Raw genomic sequence first — 23,310 nt, forward strand, 5'->3', positions numbered from 1 at the left:
AGCTGAATGGGGGCCTCACAAATAATGAATATTTATTTTACATAATTTTTTTTCCTTCTAAGGGCCTCCCAATAAAATGTCTGTCCCAGGGCCCTGCGAAGGCATATTGCAGCCCTAGGATCAAGCCCACAGACCTAATGGTAGCCAACATGGTGATGGATGAGAATAACTCATATCATATCAGTATTACCAATGCACACCACTCGTGCCCTGCTCCCATGCTGAGACTGAGAAACTGCTATTTTAACAATATGATAGCTCAGATACAGTAAAAGTCTGTTATAAGAAGTAAGGCTTATAATGACAATCTTGATAAAACGAGTGATTTACAGGTGATTGCCAAAGAGCTAATGTAAAAAAAAAATATTCGTTTACAACGAGAAGTCCGTTATAATGACAATTTTTCCAGTGATTGTGAGTTGTCATTATAATGGACTTCTATTGTATACATATACAGTCGAACTTCACTTGCTCAAACTAGTGTGACTCAATGAAGTAATTGTGATGTCTAATAAAATATATTTTCTGTAAATTCAATTTCTACAACTCAAATTTTAGATAACTTGAAGCAATATAAATTCCCATAAGCTCTTCAAAGGATGTATAAAGGTTCAATTGCATCATGCTAGGATTTTTCTTCTAATTTTAGTAAATAAAGCCTATTTACAATAAGGATTAATCAATTATGGAAATACAGTTGAACCCTGACTTAACAAATCAGGTGGAACAGTTTTGTTTGTTAAATCAAGGAAATAATTCTATTGGGGGGGGGGGTGAGAGAGAGAGAGAGGTGATAACAAATATATATACACACACAAACATAAGAAAAATCAATAAATTGACTAAGTGCTAAATTAGAGCAGAGCCATCTTTAGAGCAGTATGGGGGTCTCGGCAAAAGTAATTTTTCTGAGGCCCCATACCTGTCTAGAAATGTCTGCTTACCACTTTACATGCTTACTTCTGAAATTTTTAATCAGATCTCAATCTCATGAGCCTCCCTCCCTTCTTTTGAGGACTCCAGGTCACATGTCTAAGTGTCTCCCCCCCACCCCACTTTAAGATGGTTTTGATTACGGGTTCTACTATGTCCAGAAGAAAATGCTTAAGATGTGCCTGCAAATAAAAAAGAATAAGAGACATTTGACATTCAATGAACAAGAGATCTTATCACTATTTTTTGCTGGTCGGCTGCTCATCATCTGTGTAATGCAGATGCAAAGACAAGGTTTAGATTATTTATAAATAGGTTTAAGTTGCTTTAAACATGTAAAAAACCCCATATTCAGTCAGAGGCATATGCAGGAAAATCTGCATGTGTCATTATAATCAAATCTTCCTTGTAATCAAAAACTTAGATTATTTTTAAATATTCTTGTAAAAAATTAAAATATCGAAAGAAAATACCTTTATATTGCTGCCTTAATCAATTCCTGTTAGTTTAAAATTCTTTTTAAAGGTTAATAACTTTAACTTATTTCTCTGGGGGGATGAGATTCTTTTTCCCCTATCAATGGTGGATCTTACTTATACTCTCATATGCATTAACCTCTCATTATATTGTGGATCTTAGGCATGGTCCCTGCAAGGACAAGGCCGACAGGGCTCTAGGATGATTCTTTCATTGTTTGTCTTGTCACACTGTAAATTAACTATTGAGGGGGCCTTGTCCAATTCCCCAGACTAGGGCCCAGCTGCGGGATGGGGGGGGGGGCACATGATCTCCAGTGACAATTTATAGGAAGCGTGATAGAAGTTTATCTGGCTCTAGTATATTAGTTTAGTTCTTAACAGCAGTTGCAATAAACAACATAAATTATATGATTACTTATTTGAAACTTTGTTACAACAATACTCGATATATATATATATTTTATGAAATATGTGAATATTTTTACTTGGTCCCCAAAGTATTGTTTATCGAGATTTCACTATACATTATTTTAATATTAAATATCATATTATTTTAAATGGTTATTATGTATTTTAATATTTGATGTTGTACAAATATTATTTTTATTCCTTAATTATCATGTAAGTTTTCTATCATCTGCACTGGCACCATTAACTTCTGGATGATAAATATGTTTTTTAAAAATTAACTTAAATTTTTCTGTTTGTATGGAAATGAATAATTTCTACTTGATTTGGCACATGATGAAAACGAGAGTGTAACAAGGATTTGTTTCTGTGAAATTTTCTTCATGAGATATTTTATATAACTTCAGAATAAATCCTTAACAAAAAGAAATGGTTTCTTCAAACAATGGAACAGAAACTCTCATGACATGTGTAAAATGTCTTTCTTTCTCTATAGACAAACCAACAATGCCCAGAGGTCCCTTGCAGCTTGAAGATGTCTTTGCAGATAAAGCAACAGTGAAATGGGAGGCACCAACTGACAGTGGTGGCAGTGAAATAGAAGGTTACGTAATTGAAAAGATGGACGTTGATACCGGCCGATGGGTACCTGCAGGTGAAGTTGGACCTAATGATAGAAAGTTCACCATAGAGCCTCTTACACCAAAGAAGAAATATAACTTCAGAGTAAAAGCGAAGAATAAGGAGGGTGAATCGGATGCACTTCAACTCGATAAGCCAATGATTGCCAAAAATCCTTACGGTAATTTATGTCACTTTAATTCACATGACTTTTTTTAATGTTTGATGTATCTAAGACTGCAGATGTTGGTGTTTGCTACTTATGTTAAAAAACCTGATGAATATATTTATGGGAAATTTTTGGTTTTTTATTTTTTGTATGCGAATGCTAAAGTTGTTCAAATGTGGTGTGTATTCGAATATGATTTGGTGGATTAGAGAAATTTGTATTTGATGCATAATTATTCTCTTGCATTATAGATGAGCCTAGCAAACCAGGAAAACCAACTATAGTAGATTATGACAATGTTAGCGCTGATTTGAAATGGTCAGCTCCTGATACAGATGGCGGTCGTCCAATAACTGACTATATTATTGAAATGAAAGACAAGTTTAGCAATGAATGGAAAGAGGTCATGAAAACAGGAAGTAACAAATGTGAAGCGAAAGTAACAAACTTGAAAGAAAATTCCTCTGTTCAATTTCGTGTTAAAGCAGTTAATCTTGCTGGACCAAGTGCGCCGAGTGATGAGACTGCTATACATGTTGTGAAACACAGAAACTGTGAGTGAAAAGTTTTAACTTTAAGTGAAATTTATGCATCATATGCTTATATAGGCTATTGTTAAACTATAGTAAAAGTCTACTATTTTTTTACTCATACTTTTTATCGCAGAATATCAGATAAAATTGTATGTGGGTAGCACAAAATAACAAATTTAATGCAGTAGAAGTTTGCTATAACAACAGCTCACAAAATTTTCTATTGGTTGCTAAATTTGTTGTGAGTATCCATTTCTCATTCTTATGGAATTCGAATTAAAAAAGAAATTTTCCTGCTAGATCGTATATTGCAGAAGTCTTCACTCTATTATATGGTGATGGCTACATTGAGAATTTCAAAATCTGTGGTAGAATACCAGGGTCATTAATCCTATTTATAGAGCAAGGGTGCTCACCCGTTTGGAGAGTGTGAGCCACTTTATTGGTTTGAAAACGTACTGCAGGCACTTAATCGATCTGTAAATGAGCTGTGGGCTGATTAAGTGATCTGGAACTGCGCCGTAGCCACTAGAGTGAAGTGAGAATGTTTTGTGGGTTACTTAAATGACCTAGGGCACTGTTCCAGATCACTTGAGTGATCTGCAAATGTGCCTCAAGTATCTTAAATTATGTGTAAATGTGGTGCAGACCACTTAATTGAAGCGAGACTGTGCCTCTGGTCACATAAGTATGTATAAGTGTTCAAAATTTTCAATGGGATGGATAGGATGGACCATGAACTTTTAGTACACCGCCAATCAACTGCTTTTACAAGGGGACACCAGTATCGATTGGTGAGGGACAATGCAAGGTTATGGTGTCGCAGGGAATTTTTCTCTAATAGGGTTGTTAATAAATGGAATAGCTTACCCCTGGAGGTAGTAAATTGTAACACAATTGACACGTTTAAAAAGAAATACGATAAACATGTTGGGGTAAATCGAGAAGCTATCCATTCTTAGAATAAGACAACCATAAGTATTCTTTATGGGCATTGTATAATATTTTATCATGTGTATATATTGTTTATAATTTGTGTTAATTGCATTTTTAATGGGGTTGCTGTATTTTTGTAACATATGACATCCATATTTTTATGGGCATCTTTTTATCAGCCACCTCGTTGGGCATTTTGCCTGTTGTGGCGTTGTATTTGTATAAGTGACCAGAAAGTGTGTCGCGGATCACTTAAGTGATCTGGAAATATACTATGGACCACTTAATTGAAGTGAGAATGTATTGCAGGCCACTTAAGTAATTTGGAACAGAGCCCCACGTCCCTTAAGTTATCTGGTAATGTGCCGTGTGGTTAATTTTTACAAAATGAGGTTGGTTTGAGATCGCAAGCCTCATTGGATGACTCTGAGAGCCACTGGTTGAGCATGTATGTTATAGAGCTGTACATTACTTTAAAAACTATATAAACCAGTCAATTTACTGAAATGACTTGTAGATCAAAGGGATTTTGATCTAGGCAAAATTTTTTTTAAAATCTTTTTCTCGTAATATGAAAAAAAAATCATTGTTGATGACAATGATTTTTACAATGATAGACAGACATCATAAGGGATATAGACATCTTAAATCTATGCTCTGATCCTAAAAGTACCCAGACTAATAATCTAGAATTTTTTTTAAAGTTCCACAGTGGTCACAATAAGGCAGCAAGAAATATTTAATATCAACCCAGAAAACACTAAAAAACCATATTGAAATTAGTAGTGAAACAACCATAACATTTATTATAAAGTATTCAGCTGCGTAATCTTTTACATTCCAGAACTAAAATAATAAAATTAACAAAATAACTAGAACAGTCACGCCCGAAAGCAGAATGTTTTGCATTGTTCTGCAACAAACCCTCGGCTGACTGGAAATGTTCTGCAGTAAAAATCCCCAGAATAGTGTTTTCTTGCACTTTTTCTTAAAGTACTTCCAGATTGTTCTGCAGTCACTCTAATTCTTCTGTGATGTACATCACAGATTTTGGCACATTCTGCTTTGGGGCAGTCATGTATCTAAATAATTTTGGAATTCAGATTACTAATAGTTTTTGGCAATTGTATTATTTTGTTTCCAACAAAATACTGTGGATTTATGATGCACTTTGTATTTATGTTGTGTTTTTGGTTTTTTTCCCCCCAGTGAAACCATATATTGATAGGACCAATCTGAATAATGTTGTACTTAAAGTTGGACGTTCACATAAGTATGAGGTAGATATAAGAGGAGAGCCACCACCAAAAGTTACTTGGGAATTCGGAGAAGGCATCAAAGTTATTAATGATGACCATCTGAAAGTAGACAGTCGTGATTATCACTCTGACATATATCTTAATAAATTAACAAGGAAGCATTCAGGAAAATATACAATAACTGCCACAAATGGATCTGGAAAAGACAGTGTTTGTGTAGATGTCACAGTGTTAGGTAAGGTTTTTGATTTATAAAATTAACGTAAACTCTGAATTGATCAAGAGTTCGAAGAAGGGAACAAATCTAAAAAATGAGATTTTTTTTGAGAAATGCAAAAAAATCCACCATTTTTTAGATTTTTCATTTTGATTTTTCACAAGTTATGCCTACAAGCCATCTTTATTAATGAGGATAAATCCTGATTTTATTTGTGGTTTTATCTTTGGCTGTTGGTTGTAATTGATATGCTTATCGGGTGCATTTGTTCATTATCAGAAGGTTCTTGTGCCTTTCTTCGAACAGGTGATTTAATTTTGGGACATGATAGTAATATTACCTTTATTTTAATTAAAAATTTTTACAATATGTTTGGGAAATATACCAATAATGTAAGAATTGTATCGTTTCAGGAACACCTTCCAAACCAGAAGGACCCTTGAAAGCTACAGATGTCCATAAAGAGGGTTGTAAGTTGAAATGGAACAAGCCAAAAGATGATGGTGGATTACCAATCAAACACTATGAGGTGGAAAAACTTGACAAAGACACGGGCAGATGGACACGGTGTGGAAAAACGGAACAACCAGAATTCGATGTCACTGGTCTCACACCTGGTAAAGAATACCTGTTTCGGGTGGTAGCAATTAATGAGGAAGGAGAATCTGAGCCACTAGAGACTCTTGAATCTATTCTTGCTAAAAACCCCTATGGTATGTAAAGTCATGTGTTATCAACATTTTGTACCTTTCATAATTTCAGTGATATACAGAATAAGTTTGATTTCGTAAGTCCTCATGAACAGATACTATACTGTACATGCACCTAATAAACATTCCGTGGGGAATTATAACAAATCACGCATACTGTGTGTAAATATATGGTCCTAACGTATCTATATGATATCAGAGAGTGATGTTTGTGTTCCAACAACTGTACATCTCAAATCTTTAGTATTTTAGGATGCTAATTTTCATCTCACTATTAAATTTTTCAGGTCTTGTGTATCATTCAGGAGAGATTAAAAACCTTATCACGAGAATATGAACAACATTAACTGTGATATCTATTGTAAATAAATTGTGTGTCAATGCGGAACCAAGTATTGATGACTACCAAATCTATTGGAGACACATGTACAGTATATTTAATAATCATGGATTTAACCCTCCCCCCCCCCCCCTCTATTTGCAGATGAGCCTACTAAACCAGGAACTCCAGAAATAGTGGACTATGACAATATAAAAGTCGATCTCAAGTGGGAGAAACCGAAATCTGATGGCGGAGCACCAATTACAAAATACCTCATAGAAAAGAAGCTTAAATCAAGTCCGGAGTGGGAGAAGGCACTTGAAGTACCAGGCAACACCACACAAACGGAAGTAGCTGGCCTCATGGAAAGGCAAGAGTACCAATTTAGAGTTACTGCCGTGAATAAAGCTGGACCCAGTGAACCCAGTGATGCTACCAAGATGCATTTGGTTAAGCATAGGCGATGTGAGTTTGAATTTCACTTCTGAATATATGTTACAGTAAAAGTAACAAACCTGTGATTATGTATAATCACTTATCTTGCTTTTGCTATGATATTTGACTCTCTTTGACTCTACCACAAAAATTCAGGTATTAAGGATCATTTTGTCAGATTTTCATGGAAACAAAGAAAAAAGTATGATGGATTCACAAATGTTTTCAGTTTGAGCCTAATTTTTCTAAGCATATTCCTTTTTCTCTTTTTATTGCAGTGAAACCTTATATTGATCGTACTAATTTAGAGACGATTACTGTGAAAAAAGGCAAAACAATAAAGTTGGAAGCTAAAGTGAGAGGTGAACCACCTCCAACCATCAAATGGCAAGTCAAAGGCAAAGTATGTAACATTCTTTTATTTGAATAGGATTCTCGTGAGCTAAAAGGTTGGCATGAGTTTGAGTACATTTCTCCTACACAAGCAGTAACATCATCAAACTGAAACAAAGCAAACAGAATCATAACCTAGTTTGATCAGAAGAATTTCCTATTGAAAATCAGATAATTTTTCTTCTGATCAAAACTATGTTTTTATTCTGTTCCAGTTGTCTCAGTCAGTTTTATCTGAAATCTCCTCCTCATGATGCAAACCATGCACTGAAGTTCAGAAACGTCCAGTTGATACTCAAGACAGTCCCTTGTCCAAGAGAAATATTCTCCAAGCAATGGCCACGAGAACCTAATCAGTTATTGTTATAGTAATTTCAATTTTTTTTTGAAATTTATTTCACACAAATTATTATTCTTATATTTCACTATGATACCTCTAACTGATTTGCATGCATATAAAAAAAGTAGAAATGTTTCTTCACAAAATCAGAGTGAATTAAATGATCATTTGATAATTTTTGCTGTACTAAAACCATCACTAAATGGACTCTTTTTCCTTCAAATTGAGCACAACTGTGGTTTATTGCTGTGGGCAGAATGAATTGTGCAAGAAGTGTACAGATGTACATAACAGTTTGAGGGTGTGTGTATCTAGTGTTGTGCGTGAATTTTTAGTGCTGCTGTCTATTTTCAAACTGTGAGTGATTGAATATTTGCACCTTTGTAGGCCTGTTGCTCTCTGTGACAAGGCCTTTTTAACAGGGAAAATCTACTCACATTCACATCTCAAAGTTGGGAACCACAGAAACACTAACTAGACTGGAATCTTCAGTTTAGATCCAATTTTAAATAGATTTTCTTCTATGTCTCTGACCACTTTTTATGCTCACCACTTAGTACAAGATTTCCTGTAGTAGCAACGTGCTGTACTGTTGTTTTGCACCATCTCTTTTTCATCAGTGAAAGTAGTACCTATGTAACAAGGAAAGGTCAAGGACTGAGCAGATTTCAAATGCATGGAACTTTTGAACAGCCTTGGAACCTTTGATACAGTAGGCAATTACTATATCAATGTAGGCTACCTTGCAATCAAATCCAATAAATGCTTTCAGTTCGTCAATAATTGTTTGAAATGATTTATGAATTAAAAGTTTCAGATCTGTGACTGCCTTTTGCCTTGATATATATATTTTTAGTTTTATGACTTTTAAGTAAATGTGTTTTTTTAAGGTGGTTGAAAGCAAAGATAATGTAACTATACACAATGAGGAATATCTTACGAAAATCACTATTACTGATGCTCAACGAGCCAATACTGGATTATATACCATTATAGCAGAAAATGAAGTTGGTCGTGATGAGGCAGAAGTCGAGTTTGTGGTTTTAGGTGAGCTATACTTACTCATTAATTTCTGCATGCTTGTATGTAAACTAATGAATATAAGAATGAGAACAACAGAATGAAGGAAAAGTACACATCAAGATTAGTTCTCAATGTTTATTATGTTCCCAAACTGAAAATTTTAAGTTCATGTTCAATAGCTCAAATTTTCGCTTTAATGCTTGATTTTGCTTAACTTGTGTATATCTTTCATAATTATAATTTCATGTATATAGTGATGTAAATATATGTTTTAAATAGTCACACAAAGTTTTTGCATTAGAAAGAAGATAATTTTTTTTTTTTTAGTTTCTTGCAGCATTTATCATTATGGATAGGATGTATCAACACCATGGGAAGTGTATTAAGACCAAACAGGAATATAATTATTTAGGAAACTATTGCTATATAGCGCAGCGTTTTTCAACCTTTCCGAACCCAAGGACTAGTAAAATGTTTGAAACAATTCAACGGACCACTTGTGTGACATATTACGGGACATTGCGGTATTTTTAGTTGTCCCAAATTGTTTTTATACATTTGTCCCATTTTTTTTAATGATGCTGACCTGAATTTGTAATCTTTACTAAAATTGTGAATAAACGGTGCTTTCATAACTTATGATAATTATAGCTATAAATACAAATATTCATTTTACATATCTGTCAGGTTCAACATTTTTTCCTCAATTTTTCAGGGATTTTAACTGCAATATTCCCATATTTCCTATATGGCAGTTATGGAATTGTTTATTAATTATGGTAGTTATTTTTGCAGACTTACGGAAAAATTTTGATGGCAGTTGGTGATGCCCCCATATTTTACCATATTTAAGATCTCAGTTCCCCTTATTTTTCTCAATAAGATATAGTCATCTAGTCAGTCATTTGAGTGTTTTTTTCGCCAAATAAATTTTTGTTTACTGTGATTTTGTAGTAGCCCTTTATTTCTTCACCCTTCACCCATATTTGCAGTAATTAGCCAACTTGTCGTAAACTGCATCTAATAGCTGATAGTCATATCCCGTATTTACAATTTAGCTATGTGAAACTTGACAAAAATTATTCCATAATAATACCATTAATTATTTTCCTTCTTAAGTTTGAGTAAATGCTGAAATATTTTAGATAAATGAAATTTTAAAATTTTATGAATAATGGATATTAGCATACACGATTGTTACAATCGAAGAGTTCATTTTTAAAAGGTGTCATTTCCGCTTTTGTTACATTTACAGTTAAAAGTAAAAAAATGTATTCCCCCAGAGTGGACTGCTTTACAATAGTTTAAAATAACCCGGCAGGTAGTATATGGAAGTGGTAGAAGAATATTTAAATACTATATTTCTTAGTCAACATTCAAAGCAGTTATTTACCTTTAAATTTTGGAAATGTTCCATTTTGAAAGAAAATCAGTTGCAATGTGTTACCTTTTGATTAAAATTGAAGCTGGTTTTTAAGTCTGAAGACATTAGACGTTTCTACGCTCCTTGTTGATTCCAGAAGATTTCACATAGCCAAGGAAGGTACCCTTACTGTTCTCTCGTCAATAGCATGAGAAACTTGATCATTCTAAAATGTGACTTTGAAAGCACTACTAAAAATGTGCTGTTTAAAAAAAAATCCTTTAATACAAATATGACAACCACTTTGTTATGTTTTCTTTTTAATGAAAAATACCAAAAATAATGAATAAGGTGGGTATTTTCCCTGTTGGTAGGAAAAGACGACTAAATTCGAATTTAAATTTCTTCGTTGTTCACCAGTTTATCAACAACGTGAGGTCTTTTCACGCACGGTATAGTTCAATTAGGATCCCGTGAAACATTAACGAATTCCCTAAGTGTTGAAACAACCTATGGATAACTTCACATTGTGATTTCTATAAAAAAACCTCCCTTTTGAATAAACAAGTGAATTTTGGAAAAAATAGAAATGTTCCCTTTTGAAAATAAGCTTCTCAATTATACCTGTATCTATATATATATAATAATTAACTTTTATTATTAGTGAAGGTATTTAAAAAAGTTAATTCACTTCTTAATTATACTCATATTTTCGTAAATTACCACAACGCATTTAATTTTTTGCGACTGAAATTCTTACAGGTGCACCATCTCGACCTGGTGGTCCATTGAAAGTCGAAAATGTTACAGCTAAAGGCTGCAAGTTGAAGTGGAGCAAACCAGAAGACGATGGAGGGAAACCGATATCTGGTTACATGGTTGAGAAACTTGACACATCAACTGGTAACTGGGTTCCAGTTGGCAGAACTGATGAACCAGAAATGGATGTCTCTGGATTAACTCCAGGAAAGGAGTATCAATTCAGAGTCAAAGCAATCAATCCAGAAGGAGAGTCTGAACCATTGGTTACTGATCGACCAACTGTTGCAAAGAATCCATATGGTGAGTTTATTTTGATACTTTCACCATTTGTTTCTGGTGAAGAGAAAGAAAGAAATCTATTCAAATTTCTGAAAAGAATATGGTCGAAGTGACATGAATAAAAAGTAATACATTTTCAGTTTTCAATACTATTTCAGTTGTCATTTGAAAATATTAAACCTATTTTATCAAATATTTAGCTATTACCCGTGGCTTTGCTTACGTGGGTTTGGTAATCTGAAAATCGCTCAGCGATGATTCCCTCGTATAATATTTGAACCTCTCATGACCTGCTTGGGGATTGAGTTTGAGAAATCCTGTCTTAGTGAGTCTACATATAAAATATGATACTGACTGAATTCCATAGATTCAGCGATTTGGGCTTAGCAATGATTGCCCCATATAACCTTTGAATATCCCCCTTATGGGTTGTTATGGGTTATCTCCCTTAGGGGTTGAATTTCGATAAACCCCTTCTTGGTGAGTCTTTATTTCATGAAATAAAAGTACTGACCAAATTTCATATTTATAGCTTCAGTGGTTTTCGCTCTGCAATGAATCATCAGATCAGTCAGGATATGATATTTTGTATTGATTGAAATACAAGTTTTAGTTATTTAACCAAAGTTGGAACCATAAGCTAGTGGTTCCTAACCAGGAATCCACAAACCTCTCGGTGGTCCTTGGAGATGTTCCAGGGAGATCAGTGAGCTTGGATGAGGAAAAAGTAATTAATTTCACATTATTTGCTGATTATTATTCAGTAAAAAGTGTCAAAATGACCTTCATCTTATTCACACAAAGGATCTGGGAAACATGCTTGAAAGGCCGGATTGCAGGATGATATTAATACATGCATATAACTGCTATTAGAACAGTTAGCTGCCATCACTGATGCTGGGGGGGGGGGAACGAATGAGTTCTATGACCACCTGTATCTCCCACCCCTCATGTTCAGAGTATGCGAATACAAAATTTTTCAAAATTAGAGCCATTATCTCACATACTTTTAAAAAAAGAGAAGAAAAGGTGTTTTTTTCCCCGTGCTTTGTATTTATTATTGTTATTATTATCTTTTTTTTTGGTCTGACATTTGAAATAATATTAGAAGGCAATAATTATTTCAATATTTTTGTAGTTGAAATGACAAGAAACCTCTTTTTTGTTGTATATCAGCTCATAAAATGTGGTTTTATCTATTGATAGATGAACCAGGTGCTCCTGGCACTCCAGATATTGTTGACTGGGACGAAAACCATGTAGACCTCAAATGGACTCCACCAAAGAATGATGGAGGTGCTCCCATCACAGGGTACATTATTGAAAAGAAAGAAAAGTATGGGCCCGGATGGGAACCATGCCTAACAACCCACAGTCCTAAGCCAGAAGCCAAAGTTCCAGATCTAGCGTATGGAAACAACTATCAGTTTAGAGTCAAAGCTGTCAACAAAGCTGGTCCTGGTGAGCCCAGTGAACCAACAAAGTCACATACATCAAAGCCTAGATATTGTAAGTACTTGAAATAAATAACCTCTTTTAAAACTTTGTTCTCAATAAAAGAAAGGTGTTTGCTGCTGCAGATTTCATCTCTCTGTGGCATCCCACAAGAAATTTAGCCATAGATGCCATCAATAATAATAATAAAAAATGTTGATAGAGACTGTGGAACACACATGCACAGCAAGTTTATAACACGAATATGTTATGGTAAATGTGATAAATCCTACTTTATTCCTGAGTTAGTATGCCTAATCGCTAAATTTATCACTTTTACCAGTGATTATACATACTTAAGCAGCATTGGTAAATTTGATAAATTTTCCCTAAATTAATCACTTTTACCAGCAATTATGCATAAGCATACTCAGGCATTATTGGCAAACATGACAAATCACACTATATGATAATACATGATAAATCCTACATGTTTTGTATCATTATGATGGGGTAAAATTGTAAAATTTGTTACCATTATATTTTATACACATACTAGACTCATCTGGAATTTTTTCCATATTTGTTAAATTTACCAATTACACTAGGCAGCGGTTCTTGACCGGTGCTCCGTGGCGACTCAAGAAAAATAAAATAAATTAGTAAATTTGATAAATAAAAAAAAGAGATCTGCAAGGGGGTCCGCCATAAAAATTATATACCAAAAAAAGGCATGCGCTGAGATACAGGGGGGGGGGGGGTGGCGGCATTGCCCCCCCCCCCAAGCGTCAAAGGTGGAGTCGACTGATCTAATGTATATATGAGCTGATGACATCATCAGCATCGTGCCCCCCCCCAGCAATAATGACCTTGCCCCCCAGACTTCCAAGTCAATCTCTGCCTATGCAAAAAGGGCTCCGCCATAGAAATTATATACTAAAAAGGGCTCTGCGAGTCGAAAAAGGTTGAGAACAGCTGCACTAGGGTATTGTGCATAATCACAGATAAAGACTATAAATTTCAAGTATTTATCAAATTTACCAACAAAACTTGATTGTTTTGCTTAATCACCAATAAAAAGTGATGTTTTCAGTATTTTTGAAATTTACCAACGATGTTTGTGTATTATGCATATTTGCTAGTAAAAGTGATAAATTTATCAAACTTACCAGGACAATTGGTATGTATGCATAATAACAGATTTATCACATTTACCACAACAAATACATCTTATAAGAGAAAGAGTTCAGAGTTCAAAGAAAGGAAGGAAGTAGTTTCAATCAGCTGTGTATTTTCAGTGCCTGAATGTTAATTTAATTATAACACTGTTTACTTGTATTGATTCTGGCAGTTTTGACTGTGGATCGTCACAGCTATTAATTTATATATACAGTGAAACCTGTATAAAACGGAATTTCAAGAGACAAATTATTTTCCCTTACAGACAGGTTTCCGGTTTATAAAGGTGCTCACAAAAATATATTCAGTATTTTTTTCTACCATTATGAAAAACTTAAATTTTGAGAATAGCATTCAAAATACTATTGACCAATGAGTATTAAACAGTGACATGCATAGTATTACCGTATTTTGAATTTTTCCATGCTATTTCAAATTATTATGCATTTGAAATTTCATACTTTATGCACTAAAAATAGTTAAACTTCATTATAAAACGCTTTCCTGAATAGCAGTAGAATGAACACTTACTTATGTCAAAAGTGAAAAATAAGTGAGAAATGATGCATACTTTTTACAAAATAGTGACAATGAGATCAACAACCAATAACCTTTATGAAAGAAAGACTATATATTTCTGGCATATTTATCTATACGTGCATTATTTTTTGAAATAATCAAGTACAGTTTTCTGTACCAGTGCTGTTCTTACAATGCTGTTTTCTGCAGACATTCGCACATTGTTTATCATGCTCAACAGTTCCATGCCATTTTTATAAGCTGTAAAAAACCTGTAAATTCGTAAGGCACTGAATTGCACTTTTGTACGAGTTTAACACAAGATCTTTTTCTGCAATCGTGTTGGATTTCTCTTCTTCATCACTGTTACTTTCATCGGTAAGCTGCCCCGGACTAGCAGTTTCAACACAGTTTTCATACGTTGCTGCCGTAGTTAATTCATCATCTACTGTGACGAAGTCTATTGCATTCAATCCTACTTTTGCTGCATCTAATGCATCTTGTAGATTATCAATTTCTAGGTTGACTGATTCTTCTATTGAATTGATTTCTCCGGAGAAGATTGCTTTCATAAAACAGAGAGTTGTGGTTTCATTATAAACTTTTTTCCATGCTTGCAAAAGCCATAATACCGCATCAAGTACGTTGGTAGATTTTGTTAATTCAGATTAACTTGATGTATTTTTCATCTTTGCCAGCAGTGATGGCATTACAAAGCTCCGATAATTTGTTTTCACGTTGCTAATCAATCCTTAATCCATTGGTTGTGTAACACTAGTTGTGCTAGGTGGGAAAAAAGGTAGTCTAACATTAGAAAGCTCAATGTGAGGATGACAAGTCACATTGTCAAGAAGTAGCAGAACCTGTAGTTTTTCCTTCATTCTGGCATTAAAGGCAACAAGCCACTCTTCCATGATTTTAGCAGTCATCCATGCTTTTTTGTTTGCCTTCCACTCAAGTCTGATAGACTTTTAGGATTTATATTCTTGAAACAATGTGGTTTGATGAATTTTTACCAATAACCAGAGGTTTTTCCTTTTCTCCAGACATAAAAGCACCAAGAGCACCATAAGTAAGTCGTTCCTTTGACTGTTTGTTTGCCTACAGCACAACTTTCTCCCTTCAAGCAAAAATATTTGTTTAATAGGGCGCTGTAGAACAATCCGGTTTCATCTCCATTTGCTATGTCTTTAATATCGTATCTTTCAATTAAATTCAAAATTTTTTTTCTCCATTTCCATTCAACCATTCTTATCGAATTTCACGTTTTCTTTTGATGATGTCATAACATTGGGTTTTTCCTATTTATTGTACTTTATGAGCCGTTTCGGTAGTGAATCATGAGATGAACGATAATTCTTAACTAATTTATTACGGAACAATATTTACATCTCGTTCCCGCCATGTTGTCATTCCCTTCAAGTGTTGCCACCTTCGTAAAACATAATACTGTATTTTCTGGTGTTGCCAGATACATAACAATTCTCCCACACTAAATTAAGAGATGATTAATGATAGAAACAAAAGTTATACACAAGAATCAACATTTGAACAGTCACAAGTTCAATCTTTGAACTGGTTTTCTGGAACGAGTTGAGCGTCTCAGTTGAGTAGTCTGAGCTGGAGGAAAAATAGTTCTTGTTGATCGAGGAGTTGCATTTGAAGTTTGCTCTGTTTCAGTAGAAGCATCTACCATAGATGAAGTCTTGTGTTGGCAAACTGCAGGAATCTCTCGTTGACTTACATGATCACTAAAAGTGACAGATTTCTTTTGAGGGAAGTGTCTCATAGGAACTGATAGTCGAATAGGAGTTGGAGAAGACGGTCGATTGACTTCACACCGTCGAAGCTGTTCAAAATGTCTCTTGATAATGTATCCATCATCTAGTTCAACTAGGTAATGAACATGACCCAATCGTTGAACAACAGTTCCATACTTCCATAGGCTTGAATGAGTGTAATTTCTTGACTGTACTCGATCTCCTTCCTTGAAAAATTTGTCAAAGACTGGCTGTGTTGCATTGTTCTTGTATGACTCAGGAGTTGTAGGTTTGAGGAGATCTAGCTTTGTTCTGAGATTCTCTCCCAACAATAATTCTGCTGGTGTCTTTCCACATGAAAGAGGTGTAGCTCTGTACCGAAACAGTAGTTTACATAATTTTTCGTGAAGTGTTCCTCGTTCGAATTCCATGCATTTCAGTTTTGTCTTCAGGGTTTGGCAATAACGTTCTGCTTGTCCATTTGTTGAGGGATGACCAGGAGCTATCATTCGTTGTCGAATACCATTTCGTTTGCAGAAGTCCATGAATTCTTGTGATTTGAAAATTGAAGCATTATCACTAACGAGAATTTCTGGCAGTCCATGTCGACTGAATATTTCTCGCAGGAAATGAATTGTAATAGCAGAATCTGGAGCTTTCTTCATGTAGTAGATTTCTGGCCATTTAGACTTTGCATCGATGACAAGTAAGAAAAAATGTCCCATGAAGGGTCCCGCATAGTCCATGTGAACACGTTGCCAATTTCTTGTTGGACTTTCCCAATTGTGCACTGGAGCTTTCTGGGGGTTTTTCTTGACGTCACAACAGTTCTTGCAACTTTTCACTAGACTTTCTATGTCAGAGTCAATATTCTTCCAATAGCAGTAATTTCGAGCAAGTGCTTTCATCTTCACTATTCCACAATGAGTTGAGTGTAGTTCTTGAAGGATGGTTGGTTGAAGTGTCTTAGGTATTATTACACGCTGTCCACGAAGTAGAATTCCTTCTTGTAATGTTATTTCTGGGTCATATAAAGTTCCTTCCATCACATTTTTCTTTAGTTCACGTAGATCATCATCCAATTCTGTTTCTTTTCGGATTTCTTCAGAAGTAATTGTGTCTGTGGATATGTGTCTAATCACTGATGCTTGCAGGATGTATTCATCATCAACAGTATTGACTTGTACATCTGTCAGTGGTAAGGGACTTCTCGACAAATAGTCTACATTTGCATGTTCGGATGATTTTCGATGTTTGATGTCATAGTCGAAGTTGGAAAGGAAATGTGCATACCGCAACATTCTTGTAGCTGACAATGCTGGAAGTTTTTTCTCTGGATGCAAGAGAGTCATCATTGGTTTATTGTCCACAACCAATGTGAATTTTCGACCAAAGATGTAATCATAGAACTTTCTGCATGCCCAATACACAGCTGTAGCTTCTCGATCAAGCTGGCTGTAATTTTTCTCAGCAGCTGTTAGTGATCTTGAAGCGAATGCAATAGGACGTTCACTTCCATCAGGCATAATATGCGATAATATTCCGGATAGACCATGTGGACTAGCATCAGTAGCCAAAGTCACTGGAAGTTCTGGAGTAAATGGTATGAGGACTTGGTCACTAGCAATTTCAGACTTGATTTTTATCCATGCTGCTTCACAATCAGCTGTCCAGTTGAATGGAATACTTTTCTTGAGAAGATTATTTAGTGGGTGAAGTAACCTTGATGCACTCTTGATGAATTTTGAGTAATACATAACTAAGCCCAAAAATTGTCTCAATTCGTCAACATTTTTTGGTCTGGGTGCTTCTTGAATAGCTTGAATCTTAGCTGGAGATTTGTTCAGTCCTTTGGAAGTTATAACATGTCCAAGGTATTCTACACTTTTTTCAAAAAATTTACATTTGTTGATATTTACATGCAAATGATATTTTCGTAATTTATTTAGAACATTCAGCAAGTGTGTTGTGCATTCCTCATAAGTCTTGCCTTGTATAATTAAATCATCAAAATATGCAGTTACTCCATCTAAATCTTGAACAAACTGATCCATGAAAGAATGAAATTCGTTCGGTGCAGTTTTAATACCAAAAAACAATCTTTTTGCCAAATAGGTACCTCGATGTGTAGAGATCGTTTGAACTTTTGCACTGTCTTCATCGACTGCTAAATGCAAATATGCTTTATGGATGTCCAAGGTGCAGAAATATGATCCACCTCATAGCTTGTTGAATATATCTTCAATCTTGGGTATTGGGTGTCTGGCATCATGAAGTTGATTGTTTACAGTCACCTTGTAATCAGCACAAAGTCTTACAGAACCATCAGATTTTGGCACGATGACAAGTGGAGTTCCCCATTCTGAATGATCCACTTTTTCTATGATCCCTTGATCACACAAGTTATCCAGTTCTTTTTCAACTTTTTCACGCAAAGCATATGGTACTGGACGAGGTTTAACAAACACTGGTTTGGCATCTTTCCGCAATTTCAGGGAGCATGTATAATCTGGAATCTTGCCCACTGTTTGTTCAAAACATCAGAGTATTCATTGACAATACTAGGAACAGATCTTTTTACGGCACACACAGGTATATGCTTGACACTTGAGGAATCATGAATGTCATTTATGTTGATATCCAATTTACGCATCCAATTTCGACCAAGGATAGGTTCTCTCTTCAAATTGACAAGGTATAATTCTTCTTCACTGGATTTAGCATTGTAGCATACAGTCACTTTGACGTATCCGATAGGTTTGAAAATTTCACCTGTATAACTTCGGAAAAATATATTTGTTTTCAAGATCGGAAGATTTAGGTTTAAGCGCCTGTAGTCACTTATGTTCATGATGCTCACACGACTACCAGAGTCACATTCGAAACGACAATTTTTCCCATTTAATTGAATGACTGCAAATATTCTATCGTCTTTTTCAGCAGTGTTAGTGCATATATCAACAATTTGGCTCACTTGAAAGTGATCTGGATTTTCCACATATTGAACAGTATTTCCTTCAGATCCGCTTTTATTTTTCCGTTTCAGAAGCTCTGTAATACATACTCTACTGATATGACCTTTTTTGAAGCAAATCTGGCATGAGAGCTTGTGTTTCACTCGACAGTTTTGAGTCTGGTGGTTGTTTTTTCCGCAATGGAGACACACGTTTTCTAACCCGATGTCTCTCAAATTGAGGTTTCGCTTCCGACTTGCCGATCTGTCGCGTCGATGCGGAGTCGATTTCCGTCGCGAACTCCCGCTGTTATTACATTGCGCAATTTTATCCACACTGGAACCGTAATTACTCTTGTAGAGTTCTTTATTTTCGATTTTCGAAGCTTCAATCGCTAATGCGACTTCGAGTGTTTCGTCGAATGTCAGTTCAGCTTGTTGTAGAATTCTTTCGCGGATTTCGGCATCCTGTAATCCTCGTATAAATTGAGCACGTAACATGAGGTTGATGACAGATTTTGAGCATTCAGCATTTTCACAACTAGATTTGAATTCGGCGGTTTTCGAAAGTTCTTTTAATGTAGCGATATAATTCGAAATCGGCTCACCTGGGTGTTGTGTGCGGCAAAGAAACTTGTGTTGTTCCGTCAGGATGTTTACCCTTTTGCAGAGATGATCTTTCAAGATTTTCAGCAGGTCGTCGTACGTCTTCGATGAAGGGAGATCCGGTGAAGTTAGACTGGAAAGCAGGTGATAGTACTTGGATCCGAGACAGTTGATTAGCACCATTTTCTTGGCTTCGGCTGTTGAATCCGTGAGTCCTTTGAACTGGAAGTAGTTTTCGAGTCTTTGTACATATTCACCGAAACTTTCGTTAGCTTCGTCGTAGCATTCAAACGAGATCGATTGTGACTGGAGAAGCGTTTTCACATTGACGCTGGTTGAAGATGCTGGATGAGTTTCGTTTAGTTTCGAGACGAAATTACTTAAAACGGTTACTAGATCGTCGATGTCTGCCATTTCCGATTCTTTTTTTTTTCACTCGTCGCCAACTTTATTGTACTTTATGAGTCGTTTCGGTAGTGAATCATGAGATGAACGATAATTCTTAACTAATTTATTACGGAACAATATTTACATCTCGTTCCCGCCATGTTGTCATTCCCTTCAAGTGTTGCCACCTTCGTAAAACATAATACTGTATTTTCTGGTGTTGCCAGATACATAACATCCTAATAGCAAACTTTTTGTTATATCTGTAACACTTAAATTTTGTTTTTCTTTTGCATCAATGACCTTCATTTTTGTGTTCAAATCCAAGACGTATTTCTTGTGACTGCTGGCCATCTCTCTACACCGAATGAAATGTCAAACACATAAAGACTCCCTCGTAACAGTTTCTTTCTTATCGCCTGTCACACTTTTTCTTTTTTTCCATGTGACCACACATTTTTTCACACAGCGCATTTTTAGTCATCAATCAGTGGGCCGCTGCAAAACGGTATCACTGAAATTGTGAGTATTCCTCACCTATTCCTCTGCCAAACTACTTCCTCCCATTGAAAGGACAAAACTTGCACTTGGCCAAAAATTCTTTCCGTTTTAGCAGTTTTTTATATAAAAATAGACTAAATATTCCTTACGTTTCCGCGTCAGACAGTTTCCGTCTTAAATAGGTTTCCCATAATGGAAAAACATTAATTATCCAACAGACTATTTTTCTGTTCTATTCAAGACAGGTTTCCATCTCATACAGTGTCCGTCTTAGACAGGTTTCACTGTACATTGCCGAACATCTGGTGATGTCTGATGGAATCCTGGATGCAAAATGGTGGCTTGGATAGTTGTTCAATTTTTTTTTCTTTTTATGCAGGCTTAACTAAAAAAATGTATATCAATTTTTATGCTTACTATTTTTATAATTTTTTAAAGTGGCTCCCAAGATTGTTCGTGATAACTTGCAGCAAGTTGTTGTGAAAGCTGGACAGAGTGTTAAACTAGATGTTGAAGTCATTGGTGAACCACCACCGGCATGCACATGGACTTTTGGAGGAAAGCCAGCCGATTCAAGCAACAATGTTAAGATTGAAAATGAAGAATACATTACACATTTTGCCATCAACAATGCTTCTCGCAAACAATCAGGAAAATACAAACTTACAGCCTCTAATACATCTGGAAAAGATGAAGAGGATATTGATGTTCTTGTTTTAGGTAAATTGATTTGGCGTTGGAAATTCGAGACTGTTTTCAGGATACTTTCAAATTTTTCTTTGGTCATATATAACTGATTGGTTATATGGAATGTTGTGCTAGCAGTTCTTTTTAGCACGCCATCATGAAATAATTTCTTTGACGCTGATTATTTAAATACAAATTCAAGACCTACTACAGGCAAAATTACCTACAAGATGTGTAATTAAAAAAATGCAAAAAAAAAATTGAAAATGTTTTTGTCAACAATAACTGAAAACAAAAGCAATTTTCATGAAAAAAACTAAGAACTAAGTGAGAAATATAACTCACTGCCCTTAAAAATTATGGTTGTCTTCATCTAAGTATAGATAGCCATTGATTTATCCCAACTGGTTGAAAATTTTAAGTACTTCAATCATATCCTCACAGACACCCACATTCTTCAAATGTAAACATGTTCAGAAAAGTCTCTGTTCATAACTCAAGTGTAGGGGCAACAACATAGATCTTCTCTGCACTCGCTGCTTAACCGAGTATATGTCGTTTTGTAGGTATGGTCTCCAAAACCTGTATGGCTGCTCAGAGCCTGGGTGAACTAATCCCCAGAAAAGCAGAATTATCACTCCGTATAAGTATGAAACCAAACATTCTATTTGCTGTTTTTTTTTATCACTTCATAACAGTGTTCAGCAAACCTAAGCTACTCATAAATGGGAATTCCCAAATCAGTTGATCTAGTCCAATCCAGAATGGAATTGATTTTCAAAAAGTTTTTCTAGTTATTCCTGTTTAGAGTTTAAGAGATTACTTTTTTTACTTGAATGATAACAAGAATAATAATAAGAATAGACTTTTCTATGATATGCAACTTTGAAAACAAAAACTCCTAGAAATTTCAGATACAGGGCTCCCACTAGTCCTACTTTTCCTACATTTTACCTATCAACAAAATTCGCATCATTTATTTTAATTGAAGAGGAAATCATCAATATAATGCCAAATAATACAAATGCAGTAGATTGCAATTAATGATTCTGCCAAAGCAGAAATTGTATCGTTTTAAAGTTATTTGGGGGGGGGGGGCTTTATGTGGACCATTTGATGGTTTATTAATTAATTTTTCATTTGCTTAGTTTGAGGGTTCAACAAGTAGGGTAATCATTAAAAACTTCTGCCTTGTTGAAAAAAAATGATTTTGTATTTACTACTTCATGGTCTTATACAGTAACATTCATCATTTAAAATTATGGTGTACATTTTGTGTATAGGTGACACAACAGTTGAGTACATAGGTCTATTCTAGGGTTTGTGTGACTGATGGTACCCAATAACATTCAAGTGTCTTCTGTATTTTTAGGGCATGCAGAGGCATAAACAATATTTACAATGCTCAGCAAAGAGCTAGAAATGAAAGTGCTTCATTTGTCAAAAATGATTACACTGGCATTGAGTTATAAATTTCAAACAGATCCTTTTAAAAAAGGGATGGACAATGCAGTAAAACCATCTGGTCTACTTTGACTTATTTATATCGGACATTGTAATTTACATATTTTGCACTGTGCTTTTGGAAATGATCTCAAAGAGTGTCATTCTTAAAAAACTTACATGTCTTCATAATTTGCTGTATGCATTGTTGAAGAGAGTTGACAGACTGGACTATAGAAGACTCGAAAAAAAGAATGTAATATATATTGTGAGGAGAACAGAAAAGAATTATCTGTAGTTGCTAATACCCTACTTTGGCAAAAATTGTTTTTGTTACCAAGTCATTTCTGTCATTTTGCTTTGGCTTGAGTCAATCTTACGCAATACTGAAATAGCGCTATGAAATTTTTTTGTTTTAATTTTTCAAAAAAAATTTATTTTTAAGGATTTTTTTTATTATACTATGATTATTTTATCTAAGGGGGTACCCCACATCCTACTTTTTCTAATTTTTTGAGTGGGAGCCCTGCAGAAAGAATTTGAACACTAAAATTTGATGAAAATCAAACACTGAAATAAAATTAAGATACTTAAATTTGAAATTACAGGATGTAGTTAGTGTCAAACCTTATATGCTACTACTTTTTGTGGTTGATTCT

The 23,310-nt window shown here is 35.0% G+C and overlaps 1 protein-coding gene across 2 annotated transcripts in view; it reads left to right on the forward strand.

The window, feature by feature from the left end:
- Positions 1-23,310, forward strand: part of LOC149066849 (twitchin-like) — a 303,184-nt gene that overhangs the window by 136,869 nt on the left and 143,005 nt on the right. For both annotated transcript variants that reach the window (XM_089253214.1, XM_089253215.1), the window contains 10 exons: positions 2,317-2,622; positions 2,862-3,164; positions 5,289-5,573; positions 5,969-6,268; positions 6,750-7,052; positions 7,301-7,425; positions 8,646-8,802; positions 10,904-11,203; positions 12,389-12,691; positions 20,960-21,241. In XM_089253214.1, the coding sequence (XP_089109340.1) occupies positions 2,317-2,622; positions 2,862-3,164; positions 5,289-5,573; positions 5,969-6,268; positions 6,750-7,052; positions 7,301-7,425; positions 8,646-8,802; positions 10,904-11,203; positions 12,389-12,691; positions 20,960-21,241 (2,664 nt within the window). The remainder of the gene's footprint in view (positions 1-2,316; positions 2,623-2,861; positions 3,165-5,288; positions 5,574-5,968; positions 6,269-6,749; positions 7,053-7,300; positions 7,426-8,645; positions 8,803-10,903; positions 11,204-12,388; positions 12,692-20,959; positions 21,242-23,310) is intronic.

Source organism: Pholcus phalangioides, unplaced genomic scaffold (assembly GCF_987345545.1).
Source record: "Pholcus phalangioides strain wild (caught in Gottingen) unplaced genomic scaffold, Ppha-v1.0 ptg000032l_1, whole genome shotgun sequence".
In the NCBI taxonomy this organism is placed as follows: domain Eukaryota; kingdom Metazoa; phylum Arthropoda; class Arachnida; order Araneae; family Pholcidae; genus Pholcus; species Pholcus phalangioides.